Source organism: Oncorhynchus mykiss, chromosome 12, assembly GCF_013265735.2.
Source record: "Oncorhynchus mykiss isolate Arlee chromosome 12, USDA_OmykA_1.1, whole genome shotgun sequence".
Classification (NCBI taxonomy): domain Eukaryota; kingdom Metazoa; phylum Chordata; class Actinopteri; order Salmoniformes; family Salmonidae; genus Oncorhynchus; species Oncorhynchus mykiss.
Genome location: NC_048576.1, coordinates 34,158,653 through 34,175,475, shown reverse-complemented (window position 1 = coordinate 34,175,475; position 16,823 = coordinate 34,158,653). Strand labels below are relative to the sequence as shown.

The window sequence follows — 16,823 nt, the reverse complement described above, 5'->3', positions numbered from 1 at the left end:
ACCCGTAGAAGATGAGAGAAGCCATTTTGTTACCTCACATAAATACTGTAACACTACCTGGCAAAGAGCCAAGAGACAGACACCTCAGGGAGACCAGTGGTGAGGGAGAGAGTGTACCTACAGGGGAAAGGGAAGGGCACTCCATACCGTTTCAATCTTTAATCACACAGAAGAAAAACAAGGAACTCAAATTAGCAGTTTAATGGGTATTTGGTTTAAAGGCGTCACAGCTGGGATCAAACAAACTAATCAAATAGTGATAGACGGGTAGTTTGCTTTCCACATAATAAATCTAGTGTCTAATAAATGGCCTTAATGGATAGTTTTATCTCCTATTGAACAGTCTGTGTTTGTTCACCTGTGTCTGTCTGTCTGGCCCCAGCTCCCATTCAGTCCTGAGGCCCGATTCAAAAAACATTATTTATGAAAAAACGGAGTTCAAGGATTTCAAGAAAAAAAAGGTTCATCAGATCGTTCTCAAAATGTTCTTAGTAATTCATAGTTTTCTTATGAACTTTGTAAATATCTTATTTTGTGGCATTGACATTGAAACCACTAAATATGCCTATGTTTACAAGGATGATAGGATTTGGCCCACTATAATAAAGTGTTGATATTTCCATTTTATTACATTTATCTGCTATACTTCTCTACATTATTATAATTTTTGGGGGGCTCGAACCCTTTATGCACAAAAACAAACGTAATTGTTTCACACATTATAGCCTTCAGACTAGCTATATCAAAAACAAAAATGGATAACCAAGAAAAGCACAATAAAAACTTCCGCAAACAAGAGATTGAAGTGATGGTGGAGGAAATAGCAGCCAGGAAAAGGTTGCTGTTAGGGACACTCCAAAAAAACAATTTCTGCAATTGAATTGGCTACAATGAGAAAGTAGTAGTCACAAACCACAGGTCACCTGCTACTGTCCCTCCTTCACCTGGCATGTTCAGCTCACAACTGTTTGGTTTTTCTTTCTGTAGTCTGGTGGTCGAAGCATGTCTAGACTCCCTCTCCCCTCCCTACTGTACAGTAGAGAGGTGTGTAGAATAATACCCAGACTTAAAGGATTACATATTGCTACCTTTGTGTACATATTTACGATACATCACCATGAAGAGAATGACATTCATATCCATAATTATGCACTTCAAACTCAAGGTGTCATGTTATAGATGTCTGCAACCCCATTATTTCTGCAGACATCTTTTGGGAAGACGTGGTCACAAACAACTGAAGGAGATTTTACTGAAATTCTGTTACCAAACTTTGCATCTGCACAGTTCTTCCTGTAAATGTGTTTTTGTAAAAATGGAAGTGTAAATTGTTAAAGAAGTCCTTGCACATAAAGTTAATGTTTGTTTTGTGTTCCGTAACCATAAAATTGCCCATAGATCTGTGTCCTTTTCCCTCTCATTCGCCGAGATCGTTTCCATTCTCATCACTCTCAGCAACCCCTCTCCCATCTCTCCTCTGCCTCACCTCTCCTCTCTCACTCAACAACCCCCACTCCCTAAACCTCTCTCCCTTCTCCCTCTCTCCTTAAATCTCTCATTAATTTTCTTTCTCACATGCACCAACATTACATGCCACAAGCCCTGTTGTTTCAGTTGATTTAGTATGGGAAGGGATGTGCTACTGATTACAAGGCCCAGCCCCATCCCTCACCAAGCACCAGCACAAACAGACAGCTAGGACAAGAGACAGAGGCTGATGCTGGAGGAGAACACATCTCATTCTTTATCCCTATGCACTGAGCCATCACCTACAAGACCACAGTACTGCTACGTATTGCTTTACGTTCAATCAAATGAACAGTTACAGCACCTTCAGGAAGTAGTCACACCCCTCAACTTTTTCCACATTTTGTGACATTACAGCCGGTTAAAATATATTAACATTTACATTTTGTGTCACTGATCTACACACACACACACACACACACACAATAGCCCATAATGTCACAGTGAATTATGTTTTTATACATTTTTGCAAATTATTATAAAATGAAATGCTGAAATGCCTTGAATCAATAAGTATCCAACCTCTGTTAATGCAAGCCTAAACTTCAGGAGTAGAAATGTGCTTAACAAGTCAGATAAGTTGCATGGATTAATTGTGTGCGATAAATGGTGTTTACCATGATTTATTCATGACTGCCATCTCTGTATCCCACACACAGAATTACAGTGCCTTCGGAAAGTATTCATACCCCTTACGGCTTCTACATTGTTGTTACAGCCTGAATTTTCTCACTACACGCAACACTCCACAGTGACATGTTTTTAGAAATATGTGCTTTTTTAAAATTAAAACACAGAAATATAAAATTTACATAAGTATTCACACCCGAGCCAATACTTTGAAGAAGCACCTTTGACAGCGATTACAGCTGTGAGTCTTTCTGGGTAAGTCTCTTAAGAGCTTTCCACACCTGGATTCTGCAACATTAGCCCATTAATCTTATCAAAGTCCTTCAAGCTCTATCAAGTTGGGTGTCTAGCAATGATCAACAACCATTTTCAGGTCTTGCCATAGATTTTCAAGTAGATTTATGTCAAAACTGTAACTCAGCCACTCAGGAACATTCAATGTCATCTTGGTAAGTAACTCCAGTGTAGATTTGGCCTTGCGTTTTAGGTTATTGTCCTGCTGAAAGGAGAATTCATCTCCCAGTGTCTGGTAAAAAGCAGACTGAACAAGGCTTTCCTCTAGGATTTTACCTGTGCTTAGCCTCATTTCCATTTCATTTTTAACTGAAAAACTCCAGGCCTTAATGATTACAAACATACCCAGTAATGTGTTGGATTTGGCCAAAACATAAAACTTTGTATTCAGGACAAAAAGTGAATGGCTTGGAAGGAGAGGAAGGAAAGTATACTAAACTAAATGACAAAGTGAAAAGAAGGACGCCTGTACAACATGCATCCTGTTTGCAATAAGTCACCAATGTAATACTGCAAAGAATGTGGCAAAGATATTAACTTCTTGTCCTGAATATAAAGCATTATGTTTGGGGGAAATCCAACACATCACTGAGTACCACTCTTCACTCTTTATTATCAAGCATGGTGGTGGTTGCATCATGTTATGAGTATGCTTGTCATCGGCAAGGACTATGGAGTTTTTGGGGGGGGGATAAAAAGAAAAGGAATAGAGCTAAGCACAGGCAAACTTCTAGAGGAAAACCTGGTTCAGACTGCTTTCTACCAGACACTGGGAGACAAATCCCCCTTTCAGGAGGACATTAACATAAAATGCAAGGCCAAATCTACACTGGAGTTACTTACCAAGACGACCTTGAATGTTCCTGAGTTGCCTAGTTACAGTTTTGACTTAAATCAGCTTGAAAATGTATGGAAAGACTTGAAAACGGCTGTCTAGCAATAAACAACTTGACAGAGCTTGAAGAATTCTAAAAATAATAATTGGGAAAGGATAAAGGGAACAGAGGGTCTTTGGATAATGGACGTGCTTTGTACAGTAGGGACTAAATCTATTCAAATCCATATTATCTTGTCTATCTAAATCAATGTAAGAGCCAATATACCGTACACAAACAGTGGTGGAGTTTACAATCAGACATGATAAACTGGGTGGTTCGAGCTCCGAATGCTGATTGTCTGAAAGCCGTGGTATATCAGACCGTATACCATGGGTATGACAAAACAAGTATTTTTACTCTTCTAAATACGTTGGTAACCAGTTTATAATAGCAATAAGGCACCTCGGGGGGTTGTGGTTCATGGCCAATATACCACGGCTAAGTGCTGTATCCAGACACTCCACGTTGTGCCATGCGTAAGAACAGCCCTTAGCCGTGGTATATTAGCAATATATCACACCCCCTCAACATAAATCAGAGCCACTGTGGGAGCTGTAGGTCCCTTTCAAGGCTGTGAAGGCCCAATCTAAAACACGATAGGCAGTGTGGCAAGCTAGTCAAGGGATCTGTTCTGTGGTCGGGACCCGATTGATGTGTTTGGAAACACAATCAAGCTACAGTCCATCTGCAGTGGACCAATTGATCTGGACACACACCCCACAACAAAATATGGAGTGGGGCTGTTCTTTTCCCGATATAGCAATACGTTCAGATAATTTTTGCAGGGATGAATGTGATGAATGCGCTATACACCTTCAGCTAGTATTATTTTACCCCCACACACTCCCTCACTCCTCTCTGCCCCCTTTCACATCTTTCGCTCTAGTTTCTGGGAAGCTCTCCAAAATCACTTTGTTTTCCCCATTTGCTGATCCCTGCGAGCCAAACACACACATCCTGATGCCCAGATACACTCTAACAACCACCATTAAACACTCGGCCCTTTAAGCATCAGGGGCTAGTGTGCTGCTAACACAATGGATACACACATGGGCGTAAATAGGGCTGCAGAGACTCCCATTATTTTCTTGGCAAACTCCTAGAAGTAGGATCTATTCCCTCTATGTTAGCACCAACCCACTCAGTTCAACCCACAGAACAAGCTCATAATTAGGTAGGCCGCTGATGTTAGCACTTCTATTGTGGGCTGGACACTGGCTTCATAACGAGGCACTCAGACCTAAGTCCTAGTATTGCATCCTCTATAGGAGAGACAAATGTAGCAGCAAAAGCAGTTTGAGGGTGACATAAGCTAAGCCATATTTTATACTGGAAAGCCACTTAGTCCCCGTTTCAGAAACCAACCAACTGGCGCCCCACTCATTCATTGCCACACAGCACTCCATCCACTTTCACATGGAATGACCCCGTGGGGAGTGTATTAACTGAACCCAAGATCAGCCTAACATACAGTAGCTCAAAAGCTTCTCTCATACTGCATAGGCTCCAAACTCTGCTTCATAAACAAGCCTCCATTCAAATCGCTACAGCCAAAGACAATACAGAATCAGAGTTCAACAGCAGCCACAAGGAGATGAAACCTCAGTGGCATGTTCACATCTGAAAATACCTTGAAACACCATGTAACGTACTGGGGATTACAAATGAACCTCCGCTGGGACTCTAATAGGTGATATTACTACACAACCACCCAGGATGCCTGATTTAGCCTGCACCCTGGCATCCCAGTGGCGTGATGACTGGCATCCCAGTGGCGTGATGACTGGCATCCCAGTGGCGTGATGACTGGCATCCCAGTGGCATGATGACTGGCATCACAGTGGGCAGCCCGGGCAGACGCACTCCAGGCAGCTGGCTGTAGCTGTACAACTGGCACAACAGTGGCACTGCCAGCCAATCTGCCCCCTCTGCCTCTTGATAAGTGTGTGGCGCTAAAACCCAAGTTAGCCTTCCCTGCAGTGACTAGGATTATGGGTGTGTGTGTGTGTGTGTCCTCTGCTGCCATATTGAAGGCTCTTACATAATCTCTCTCCTTTGATGTTTTGCTTCAGCATCAACGTGACATTACAGTAGCTTAGGGAATGTTTCTGGAGATGTCTCTAAATATATATTATACTGGACCCGTACGTTTGGCTTGGGCATCGAGCTAAAGTGAAAATACTGGAGACGAGACACAAACAATTCCCAGTGCTCATATGGATGGAAATAGCATATTCGATTTAACTGTTACGAGAACAAGCTATTCAGGTAGTTACAACAAATGACAAGCTGCTAATGCTAGCCTAGGCTATATATTGGTACAGTCATGTCTGGCTGTGCATCTTATTGTACCCAAGGAGTGTCCAAGTGCATGTGTAAGCTGTCAGAGACAATTGGTCTCTGAGCTGACTGGTGACTCTGACAAGGGGTCTGACAGAGGAGGGGAGACGTCTTGGAACTTTCTCTGAAGAGAGAGGAAGATATTTGTATGAATGAGTGATGTGTGTGTGTGTGTGTGTGTGTGTGTGTGTGTGTGTGTGTGTGTGTGTGTGTGTGTGTGTGTGTGTGTGTGTGTGTGTGTGTGTGTGTGTGACAATGAGAGTGCGCGACAGTGGAACCGCCTCGGGTACCTCCTACTACCCACCACTCTGTGTTAACATGTCATGTTTCATACTGACTATCATTAGACACAGAGGGGCCTGGCTGGCCGGGCCAAGATTGGTGCAGTAAATGAAGCTAACCAATAAACACTGGAGTACAAAATATCACCACAACGTGAGTGTGATTTACTGCAACATTCATCATGACCACCACCCTCACCTGTCCACTGGATCCGTCTCTCAACTCATGACAAGCCATGAGAGGAGGAGCAACGATAAAGGGAGGATGGAGAGATGAATGGAAGAGGACAAGGAATGGAAGGAACATGCATAGCCTTCAATATAATGGAAGTAGCCCTCAAGATAATCTAACAATGTCTAGGGACATCGGAGTCAACACGGTCTCCTGTTATGCTAATATTCCTTCATTGGAAGCTCTTTGTTCGCCGTCTAACCTATTCACACAGGGAATGCGCCGTGTAAATGACACATTCATTGTGTTATTTTGTCAGCCCTGTTGCCAAAGGAGACCATTCAATCAATCACTGGCTGCTAGGCACTTCACACTGGCCCATATTCATTATTGGACCAACATCGGTCTCATGTCTTTCAAATGTGGTCTATTCTTTTCCATCTATTTTTACAAGTAGGCTAACGTGCCCCAAGGAATAGGGGGGGAAAATGAACACAATTGTTAAAAAAAAAAAATTGCATAATTGTTTGTGATGCTCTGTGTCCAGCGTGGCAGGTTCTCAGATGAAGTCAGACACAAAGCGTTACCTGGGCCAACAGATCGTTTCCTTGGTAAATCCATTTGGACTGATAATATGGTACTTTATGCTCTTAGCCCCCCCCCCCCCCCCCCCCCCCCCAATTGCTAAAACCCCTCCACCAACCCCGCTCTTCTCCATCGCTCCCACAGTTCCTCTCCTTCCACTTCTCTCCCGCCATCCCTCTCTCTCTCAGCCCCAGAAGGGGCAGATTAAGTGAAAACAGCTATACAGCAGAACAAACAACAAGCTGTTACATAACCTAATCTCTACTTCTCTGAGAAAAGACTGAATCACATCACGACACACGTAAGGGTAACTCATCTAAATGTGTGTGTGTGTGTGTGTGTGTGTGTGTGTGTGTCTGTCACGACTCATTTTACCCAGTTAATGTAGCTCTACTGGCAGCATGAAAACTCACCATAACAAGTCTCATGTATCAGTGCTCCCATCACTGTCCAGTCAAGTGTACAAATCACACACACCATAGAATCCTGAGTTAATACAAACTACATCTTCTGTACATATCTAGAATATCCTAATCCTAAATGGAAAAATACATTAAACCATGATGACTCATGATCACAGTCATTTTCTAAACCAGTGTTTTGGCAGGTACTAGGTTGGGCTACTTACAGGATAAAGAAAACACCCATTCACAGAAACTGTACAATAAAGACACTGACCACAGTGAAACATCGACATGGACAAAACCAGTGGAATGGATTCATCTCTATCAGCACGAGTGTCCTGGTTACAAAAGTACATGGCGTTCTCTCTGCAATCAACACGGAGTCTATCGGTCCAAGTTGGTTAAATATGTTCCTATTTGAGCTCTTCAAATGGTGGAAGATAATTTGAGCGATTTCAGTGCAGAATTGCATTGTTTTGAATGTGTATTAGGATATTTAATTCGAATTTCATGTTTCTGAATGTGTAACACACAAGTTGTATTTCATGATTTGAAACTGAACTGAATATTGCATTATTTAAAAATATGAGACTTTCATGCATTTGTAAACTTGATACCAAGACAATGAATGCAATATTTACCATGCTGAAACTGAACACATAAATATTATTATTATTATTTGAATATTCAATTGAAATCAAATTTTGAAACGAAATGCAATATTCAGTCGATTCAGTTTCAAATCATGAGATACAAGTTCAATTTATGAATTGAATGATTCAATGTGATATACAGCTCTGTACACACACACGTGCACTTTAGATTAATGAGCAAAACAGTGCTCCTGGAAGGTGAAAGAACATGTAGGACTGGGGTGTCTGGTTATGGGTAACTACAGTGATGGACTCTAATTGGGAGCGGTGACTAAACACAAACTGTGCTCGCCGTGTGTCTCTGGTCCGAACGTGATCAGACGTCTCAGCTCCAAGAAGGGGGTGGATGGGGTCTGGAAGGGGAGTGAGGAGATGGAGGAAGAGAGGAGTAGAGAGTGATACATACTGCTGTAGAGTGTATCTATCCAAGAGAGTCGGGGGAGGCCACGAGTGCTCAAGGGCTCCATCCTCCTAGCAACGATTTCTGTTAAAAAAAAAAAAACTCCTTTCCCTTTCTGTTCTTTTTCTTTTTCACAGGTGAAAGGCAGTCGTCATCTCAGGCAACAAAATACCAAAAAAAAAAACAGTTTGGGTCCAACAGGCGTACGGACAGAGAGAACAAGAGAATAAACGAGTGTGTACCAGCCCTCTGCTGTAACGGTTGCTCTCAGACTGAGCTCCAACGACTGGCAGAGAAAAAAAACGACAGGCTAGAGACGGTCACAGCCAACCGTTGCTAGGGAAGAGGGAAAGCTCTCTCGCTCCCTTTTGCTCGCTCACTCCCACCCCCTCTTTCTATCTCTCGAGCATGCACGCACAGCTCCTCTCGCTCAGTCTTCCAGGTCCCTCTCTCTCCTTGTGTGTTCTCTTCCTCTGCATGTCTCTCTTGCTCTGGTATGAGCACATCAACATCAGAAACTCCACATGATGTTTCTATGTAATGTCTTTTCTCAGGGACAGGGAGACAAACAAAAACAGACCCGTCTCTCTCTCAAGAGGTTGCATTAGCACAGTTTTCTGTACTGTAATATTCTGGTACAGCCTGTGTACTAATGGACAAGGAAGACCAGCCTGTGTGTCCTAATGTGTTTCTGAATGGCTCCACAAATACACCCCTCTCCTGACTGGACAAGACAAGTGCTGTTGGCTGTACAGTATTGGCCAGTACTAAAGACACCACTACCAGTTTGTGATTAGGGCAGGAACAATACCAGTATCGCGATACTCGTTAGTATCGTGACAAGGAAACAAAACATGTTTCTTTAGGAAAACAGCCCTAATGTTGAAAACAAATCACTATGTTGTCATCCAGTCACGTATTTATTTTCCAAGCTATAGTGCACAATACGTTACATACAGCAGATTTTTAAAGGACCAAAGAATCTTTCCATTTTTGCCATGGATTTCTTTTTTGGCGATATTGGTATCTTCACAGCCCAATCTGTGATATGGAGCGACGCGGATGAACCACGTGTTTTAACCGGTTTCTGAGACTGATGGAGTTAGGAAGTGATGGGGGCAGAGGGGTTGTTGTGATCGTGTCAGAGACAAAAGAGACTAGTTCGTGTGTGTGTGTCTCCAGACTGACTCTCTGGGACACTGCTGAGGAGAGAGATCAGAGGAGAGAGCATGAAAGAGAGATGAAAATAAAAGGAAGTCTACAACAGATGACAGTAAAAGGACCAGAGAGATGTGGGTGTAGAGAAGGGTAGTGCTGAAAACAATAGAACAAGAGTTAGAGAGAGGGAGGGGCAGATGGCTCTGTCATCTTTTCTCTTCTCCATTCCCGTGACAACGAGCCCTATCATCCTCACTGTTCAGCTGACCCCCCCTTCACACTAGAAACAGACACACACACACACACACACACTTTCGGAATCAAATTAAAAAGACACTCCTGTTAGCAGGAGTGTCTCTCTCTCTCCTGTTCTTCACCAAGTAAACCTAGCAGACCAGTGACCATCACTACATGTCCCAGCTCCTCAGACACTACTGTAGTAGTAATAGTAGTTGTGGTAAATCTCTTGTGTGTGTGTGTGTGTCTGACATCTCCACAGAGACACAGAATTGAGTGGGATCATTAGAGGGAACTGAGAATCACAACAGCAGTACACACACACCGCAAACTTGATATTCACCGAAATTCAGTTAACCACCAAAACGCACCGCTCAATGTCCTTCAGCATGGCCACGGATACAGACTGCAGTTGTTCAGGCTTGTAGCAGAAAATAACATCTGACAGCGTCAGGCCTTTAACATTGAGGGCTCACTGTTCACAAGCCGCTCTCCTCCCTAACAATAACAAACCAATTAACTGTGTGTGTGTGTGTGTGTACAGAGATCTTAAAGTCATGTATCACAAAGACCCTCTGAAGTGCTCCCTCTTCCCCCCCCCCCTTTTTACTTTCAACCCCCAAACCACCCCCTCTCTCTCCTTCAACATTGTGGAAAGATGAGGGAAGTGCTCTCCTGCAACCCCCATCCAACCCGCCCAAAACATCTCCCCTGCTCTCTCCCCCCTTTAGGATGGGGGGAACATGTGAGGCAGAACAACATCAATTAGAACACAAAGCCTTGTGGGAGGATCCCCTCCTAGAGACACAGTTGGCCTAGAGCGCTGCTCTTTGTCTCTCCACGAGAGACTGGAATTGGCCAGTCTGTGGGGCCTCCACACACACACGTGCCCGCGCACATGCAGACACACACAGGTCTAATCTAGCCAGAGGTCACGTCTGAGGAGATATCCATCCCTGCCTTATTTGCACCGCTAGCTCCTCTGTGTGTTTGTAAGTCTGCATACATTGTATCTGATGTGTCATTCAAACTAAAGCATATCATTGTATGTTATGAATCAAACAGCAGATGTAGGCGAGAGAAATCATTTGAAAAGACAAATATTTCCAAGGGTTAGCGATGTGGGTTTAGACAAAAAAAAGCCACGAGAGAGAGAGAGAAAGCGAGAGAGAGAGAGGTAAGTGGCTCTTCATCAATGATGGATTCATGAGCAGCAGAGCTCTGATCATCATCCTTTGTCTTCAATCTGGGACAACGGGCGGGCCGTGCTCTCTCACATTCTGTCACATCACAGTCACAGAACCAGGACAAAGTGTGTGTGCCTGTGTCTGGCACACTCCATCTAACAGGGCATTGCGAGCCAACACCAACCTCCCCCACTCTCACACACGAACACTAAACACCAATCATCTGCGGGAGGGGCCAAACAAAGAGAACACATTCGCAGTGCCGCGTTTTTCGCCTTCCTGTTGCGTCACAATGAGCAGTCACGCTGTGGGGTAAAACAGGCCAAAACCCAGTTTCTACAGCAATGTGACAGACACAACAAAGTTAATGCTTTACTTCTAAAACTGTGTGTGTGTGTGTGTGTGTGTGTCCTAAAAGTCCCCTCAAGGATAGTAAAATAAAAATACATTTACTTTGTCCCCATGAAGACAAAACCTTTTTGAAGCTTAGTGGTTAGGTTTAGGAGTTAGGTTAGGGTAAAGGAAAATAGGATTTTGTTGGGAATCTATTTTTGGTTAGAATAACAAAATGTGTGTGCGCTTGTGAGTGAGCAGGGCTGAGCATCTGCATCCCGTTGTTCCACCCAGTTCAGGCCTCTCTCCAGTATTGGGTCCTCCTGTGTGATGGCAGAGGGGACCAGATGGCAGGGGTAGACCGGATACCCTACCCCAGTCAATCATAGTGGGTAACATGACCCCATCAATACCCTCTCTTGGGAGCCAAGCTATCACACATATGACCCCTCACCTCCTTACAGAGGCCTTGGAGCACCAGTCGCAGAGAATCTGCTTAGCAGTCATAATCAACATCAATGTCTGTTAGTGGAATACATTAACATTGAAATGAAATAAACAAATCATCATTCAATATTACACTACCTAATGGATGAGGGTAGAGGGAGATATTATAGCCAGTAGTCCCTTCATTGTAGATCCCAGGCAAACAATGGGCTAAGTGATGTTTACAGAGAGGGAATTAGCCTACTCAACTCCACTCCACTCCCAAACAGTAGAGCAGTGAACCTTGGTAACAAAGGAATGGCAATAATGGCAAGGCACCAAACCATACACAACACAAAGACAGACTGATTAGCTGGCTGTCACAGGGGGCATGATACCACTTAAACTGGGCTCCCCAGGTTAGGCATGACCCCCATACACTCCTTCCCCTCCTACATTATTCAATACAGGATATGTGGCTATGGCACTCCCCAATCCTGCTTGTTATAGCAAACACAGCCTATTGGCATGGGAAGAGGGCGGGGGACGCATGTGCATGTCTGTACATAATTAGCAGGCCAGCCCACCAGCCAATCACCAGGTTGTGTTCTCCCCAGCTCCACTCTGCCCAGATACCCCTGAACCCCTCATCTACCCCTCCCCCTCATTCCTGTCACCCCACCAGCCCCGCCCCTGGCCTTGTCGCCCTAGGGAAAGACAGGGAGGAGCGAGGGGGTAAGAGGGAGAACAGAGGAGCGTGGCTGCAGGTGCTTCTCCTCCAGTCAACTTGCACTATCCTCCCTGCTTTCCCCTCCCTCCTGGGCAGTCAGTCTATACCAGGGGGTGTGGTGCCACACTGCCCTCCGCCTCCTACCATTCCCTGGGCGGATGTTCCCTCCGTTCCCACATCGCACCACCGGGGAGGGGTGTGTGTGTGATGGGGAGTTGTGATGCCTCTTTAGTTCCATACACAGGAACTAGACAGACCTATTTCCACATGACTAGCTCCATCACCAGGAGGGATGGAGAGAGAGAGAGGCAAAAAGCCATGCTTTAAATAGGGTCCTGATGCACAGCCGCTCTTGAATGAATAGTGAGTGTGTTGTGTTATGTTCTGATGAGATAGTGATGGCACTTGAGTCAACTCATTACAGATTACAATCATGACAAATTGTTTGAAAAATAATATTTTCAATTCAAAACCAGAGAATAAAAGCAAGCAACTCATCCATAAAAGCCATTGGAATCCTTCTGATTAGAGCCCGACCGATATATCGGTTGACAGATGTTGTCGGCCGATATTAGTCATTATCGGCTGCATTTCTACTGCCGTTTAATCCACCGAAAAGGACCAATATAAAATGTGGCGAAAACACTTTGAACCACTAACCCCTTATCCTTTTTTGCATTTAATTTACTTGTCCTGAAGAGGGCACTCTTTACATGGCTAAAAGCCTATCTTGCCTTGGCGCTACAGCAAGACTGGACACAATCCCCCAACGCAACTACACCAAGGAGAGTGAACTACTGTGAACTAACTGTTACTGCTTCTACTGTGAGTGCTGAGTAGATAGAAGCTTGCCAGCTCAATAAAGTGCCAAAAATGTGCACTGGTCATATACTGTTACGTGAAGTGTAATGGTAGGGTGTTGGGTGTGGTGACACATGGATGCTATGCCCACATGTAAAGAAACTGCCATGTTAACATTCAACTCTGTGGTAAAGTTAACATTATAGCCATTTCGTGAAGCCCGGGAAATCTAGTGTGTTACCGTATATTTTCTTTTTGTTTAGGGTATTCCTCAAGCTCTGTCATTCAAATGTTTTCAGAGACAAACATAGCCGGTTACAAAGTAGCACTCCGTAGCTACGTTTTGATGTATGGATTCATTGTCACTTGTCAGGGACTGGTCCAAATTCACGTTTTGCCACCCATTTCCATGACGAGTGCTAGCTAGCTAGCTATGTAAGAGTACTTGACGCCCCGTACACTAAGGGTTAGTGCAATTAAGTATCCTTGGGTTGTCCCAATGGTCCACCCTTACCTGAACCTTATCCCTTACTACCGTAACCATTTTAAAGTGTAGGTAACATAAACATATGTAACATGGATTTGCATTCGTTTACGCATCAAAAGTCCCAATGCAAAGTTACACCTCACATTATTTTTCTAGTTATTACATAAAACCGATCAGAATTCCCGAAGAATGCTGAAATGTTTTTCCGGGGGGTGAAGTAATATATAGGACCCAGCAAACCAGCCTATTCCCTATAATGTAAACTCCAACAGAAATAACATCGACCCAATTTTCAGGCTACTCAAGTGGAAACGCCAGTGTTACAGAGGAAAGAGGGGGGGTGGCGGAGATCCTGGTGAGATTAAGGCGAAGGGAAAACCAGCCTCCATTCTACTGGCCAATGTACAGTCAGTCACTCGATAATAAGATGGATGACCTCCGAACACAGATTTGCTACCACCCGGACTCTCAAAACTGCAACATGGCTCTCGGACAAGATACACCACCACCACCCCCCCGAGCAATGTCGGAGTGGCATTGACTAAAATACAGTAGAATAGAATACAGCATTGTACCAAGATCAAGGGTGTGGGGTTTCCACGTCACCAAGTTCAATAACAAAACAGGCACCAGAAGCACATATAGAATGGGGGAAGTTTAATCATGATTTTGGGGGAATTCAACAATCACCTCACAGTCCACACGCCATTCTCTTTGGCGTTCCATTTGGTTTTCCAGGAGTAATCCTAGATTTGTTCTCAGCCAATCCAGTCCAGTATACAAGGGGGTTAGTCCGACAGTCCAGGTCACAACGTGTAATCTGGTAGTATGCTCTCTTCTCCCACTCTTCATAACGCGCTTGGTTCTCTCCTACTCTGGCCCTATGTGCAGGCTGCTTCCCCCTTTATCCCCAAGCACTCCCTGGCCTAACAACCCCAAAGCCTTTACTAGTTGGGACAGGAAGTCCATATAAGACTTGGGGGTGGAGCCAGCTACATGCAAGATAGCTCTCCTCACCCTGCCACAATATTTACATATGAGTAAAGCAGTAAGTAAACATTATTAAAATGACAAGTGTTCCATTATTAAAGTGGCCTGTGATTCTATCTCTATGTATATAGGCCACAGCCTCTAAGGTGCAGGGTTGAGTAACCGGGTGGTAGCTGGCTAGTGATGGCTATTTAACAGTTTGATGGCCTTGAGATCAAAAACTGTTTCAGTCTCTAGGTCCCAGCTTTGATGCACTTCCAATGTTTGTAAATGTAAAAACACACTGTGTAGCCTCCTGACATGGTTAAAACAATCATTTTATATCATGGATGGTCAGTCCTTGCATCCATTGCTCTGTCTATTAATCTGAGAGTGCAGAATCCACAGACCGTTCACCCCGCTGTCATCCAGAAGGCGAGGTCAGTACAGGTTAGAGGTCAACCGATTATGATTTTTTTAACGTCGATACCGAAACCGATTATTGGAGGACCAAAAAAGCCGTTGCCGATTAATCGGACGATTTAAAAAAAAATGTGTAATAATGACAAATACAACAATACTGAATTAACACTTATTTTAACTTAATATAATACGTCAATAAAATCAATTTAGCCTCAAGTAAATAATGAAACATGTGCAATTCGGTTTAAATAATGCAAAAAAAAAGTGTTGGAGAAGAAAGTAAAAGTGCAATATGTGCTATGTAAGAAAGCTAACGTTAACGTTCCTTGCTCAGAACATGAGAACAGATGAAAGCTGTTGGTTCCTTTTAACATGAGTCTTCAATATTCCCAGGTAAGAAGTTTTAGGTTGTAGTTATTATAGGAATTATAGGACTATATCCCTCTATACCATTAGTATTTCATTAACCTTTGACTATTGGATGTTCTTATAGGCACTTTAGTATTGCCAGTGTAACAGTATTGCTTCCGTCCCTCTCCTCGCTCCTCCCTGGGCTCGAACCAGCAACACAACGACAACAGCCAGCATCGAAGCAGCATTACCCATGCAGAGCAAGAATGAGTGACATTTGAAAAGCTATTAGCGCGTGCTAACTGGCTAGCCATTTCACTTCGGTTACACCAGCCTCATCTCGGGAGTTGATAGGCTTGAAGTCATAAACAGTGCAATGCTTGACGCACAACGAAGAGCTACTGGCAAAAACGCACGAAAGTGCTGTTTGAATGAATGTTTATGCGCTTGCTTCTGCCTACCACCGCTCAGTCAGATACTTGTATGCTCAGTCAGATTATAATAAAAGTCGGCGCCCAAAAACACAGATTTCCGATTGTTATGTGTACCTGTGGATGTATTTCAAGGCCTACCGTCAACCTCAGTGCCTCCTTGCTTGACATCATGGGAAAATCAAAAGAAATCAGCCAAGACCTCAGAAAAAGAATTGTAGACCTTCACAAATCTGGATCATCCTTGGGAGCAATTTCCAAATGCCTTAAGATACCACGTTCATCTGTACAAACAATAGTACGCAAGAATAAACACCATGGGACCACCATGGGACCACGCAGCCATCATACCGCTCTGACTCCTAGAGATTTACGTACTTTGGTGAAAACAGCAGCAAAGGACCATGTGAAGATGCTGGAGGAAACAGGTACAAAAGTATCTATATCCACAGTAAAACGAGTCATATATCAACATAACCTGAAAGGCCGCTCAGCAAGGAAGAAGCCACGGCTCCAAAATCGCCATAAAAAGCCAGACTATGGTTTGCAACTGCACATGGGGACAAAGACCGTACTTTTTGGAGAAATGTCCTCTGGTCTGACGAAACAAAAATAGATCTGTTTGGCCATAATGACCATTATTATGTTTGGAGGAAAAAGGGGGAGGCTTGCAAGCCGAAGAACACCATCCCAACCATGAAGCACAGGGGTGGCAGCATCATGTTGTGGGGGTGCTTTGCAGCAGAAGAGACTGGTGCACTTCACAAAATAGATGGCATCATGAAGCAGGAAAATTATGTGGATATATTGAAGCAACATCTCAAGACATCAACTGTATAACTTACAAGTCCAAAAATGGATGTAACAACTACAGATTGCCCCTTTAAGTCTATCAAAAGTGTGTGAGTTTGAGCATGTGTCCATTAGGCCTATGGATTTTTTTTATCAGCATGAATTAGATTAGAATAAAATTGAGGCTTTTAGGCTTGGATCCGCAAATATGCATCTGTTGCAAGAGTGCATTTTTCACTAGCTGTCAACTGGTTTCAAAAACAAAATGATTGATGGGCAGCTTAAACTACTTGAATTCAACCATTATTGGGTTGAAATACACATTTGGATTTGT

General features: G+C 43.6%; 1 protein-coding gene across 4 annotated transcripts in view; it reads right to left on the bottom strand.

The window, feature by feature from the left end:
• Window positions 1-16,823, bottom strand: part of abr (ABR activator of RhoGEF and GTPase) — a 225,502-nt gene that overhangs the window by 184,534 nt on the left and 24,145 nt on the right. The window contains exon 1 of one of the 4 annotated variants that reach the window (XM_036937433.1): window positions 8,171-8,468. The exons of 2 other annotated variants lie outside the window; for them this stretch is intronic. In XM_036937433.1, the coding sequence (XP_036793328.1) occupies window positions 8,171-8,231 (61 nt within the window). In that variant the 5' untranslated portion in view covers window positions 8,232-8,468. Of the gene's footprint in view, window positions 1-8,170; window positions 8,469-16,823 lie in introns of those variants that run through there. One more of the 4 variants, XM_036937434.1, reaches the window with a different exon arrangement.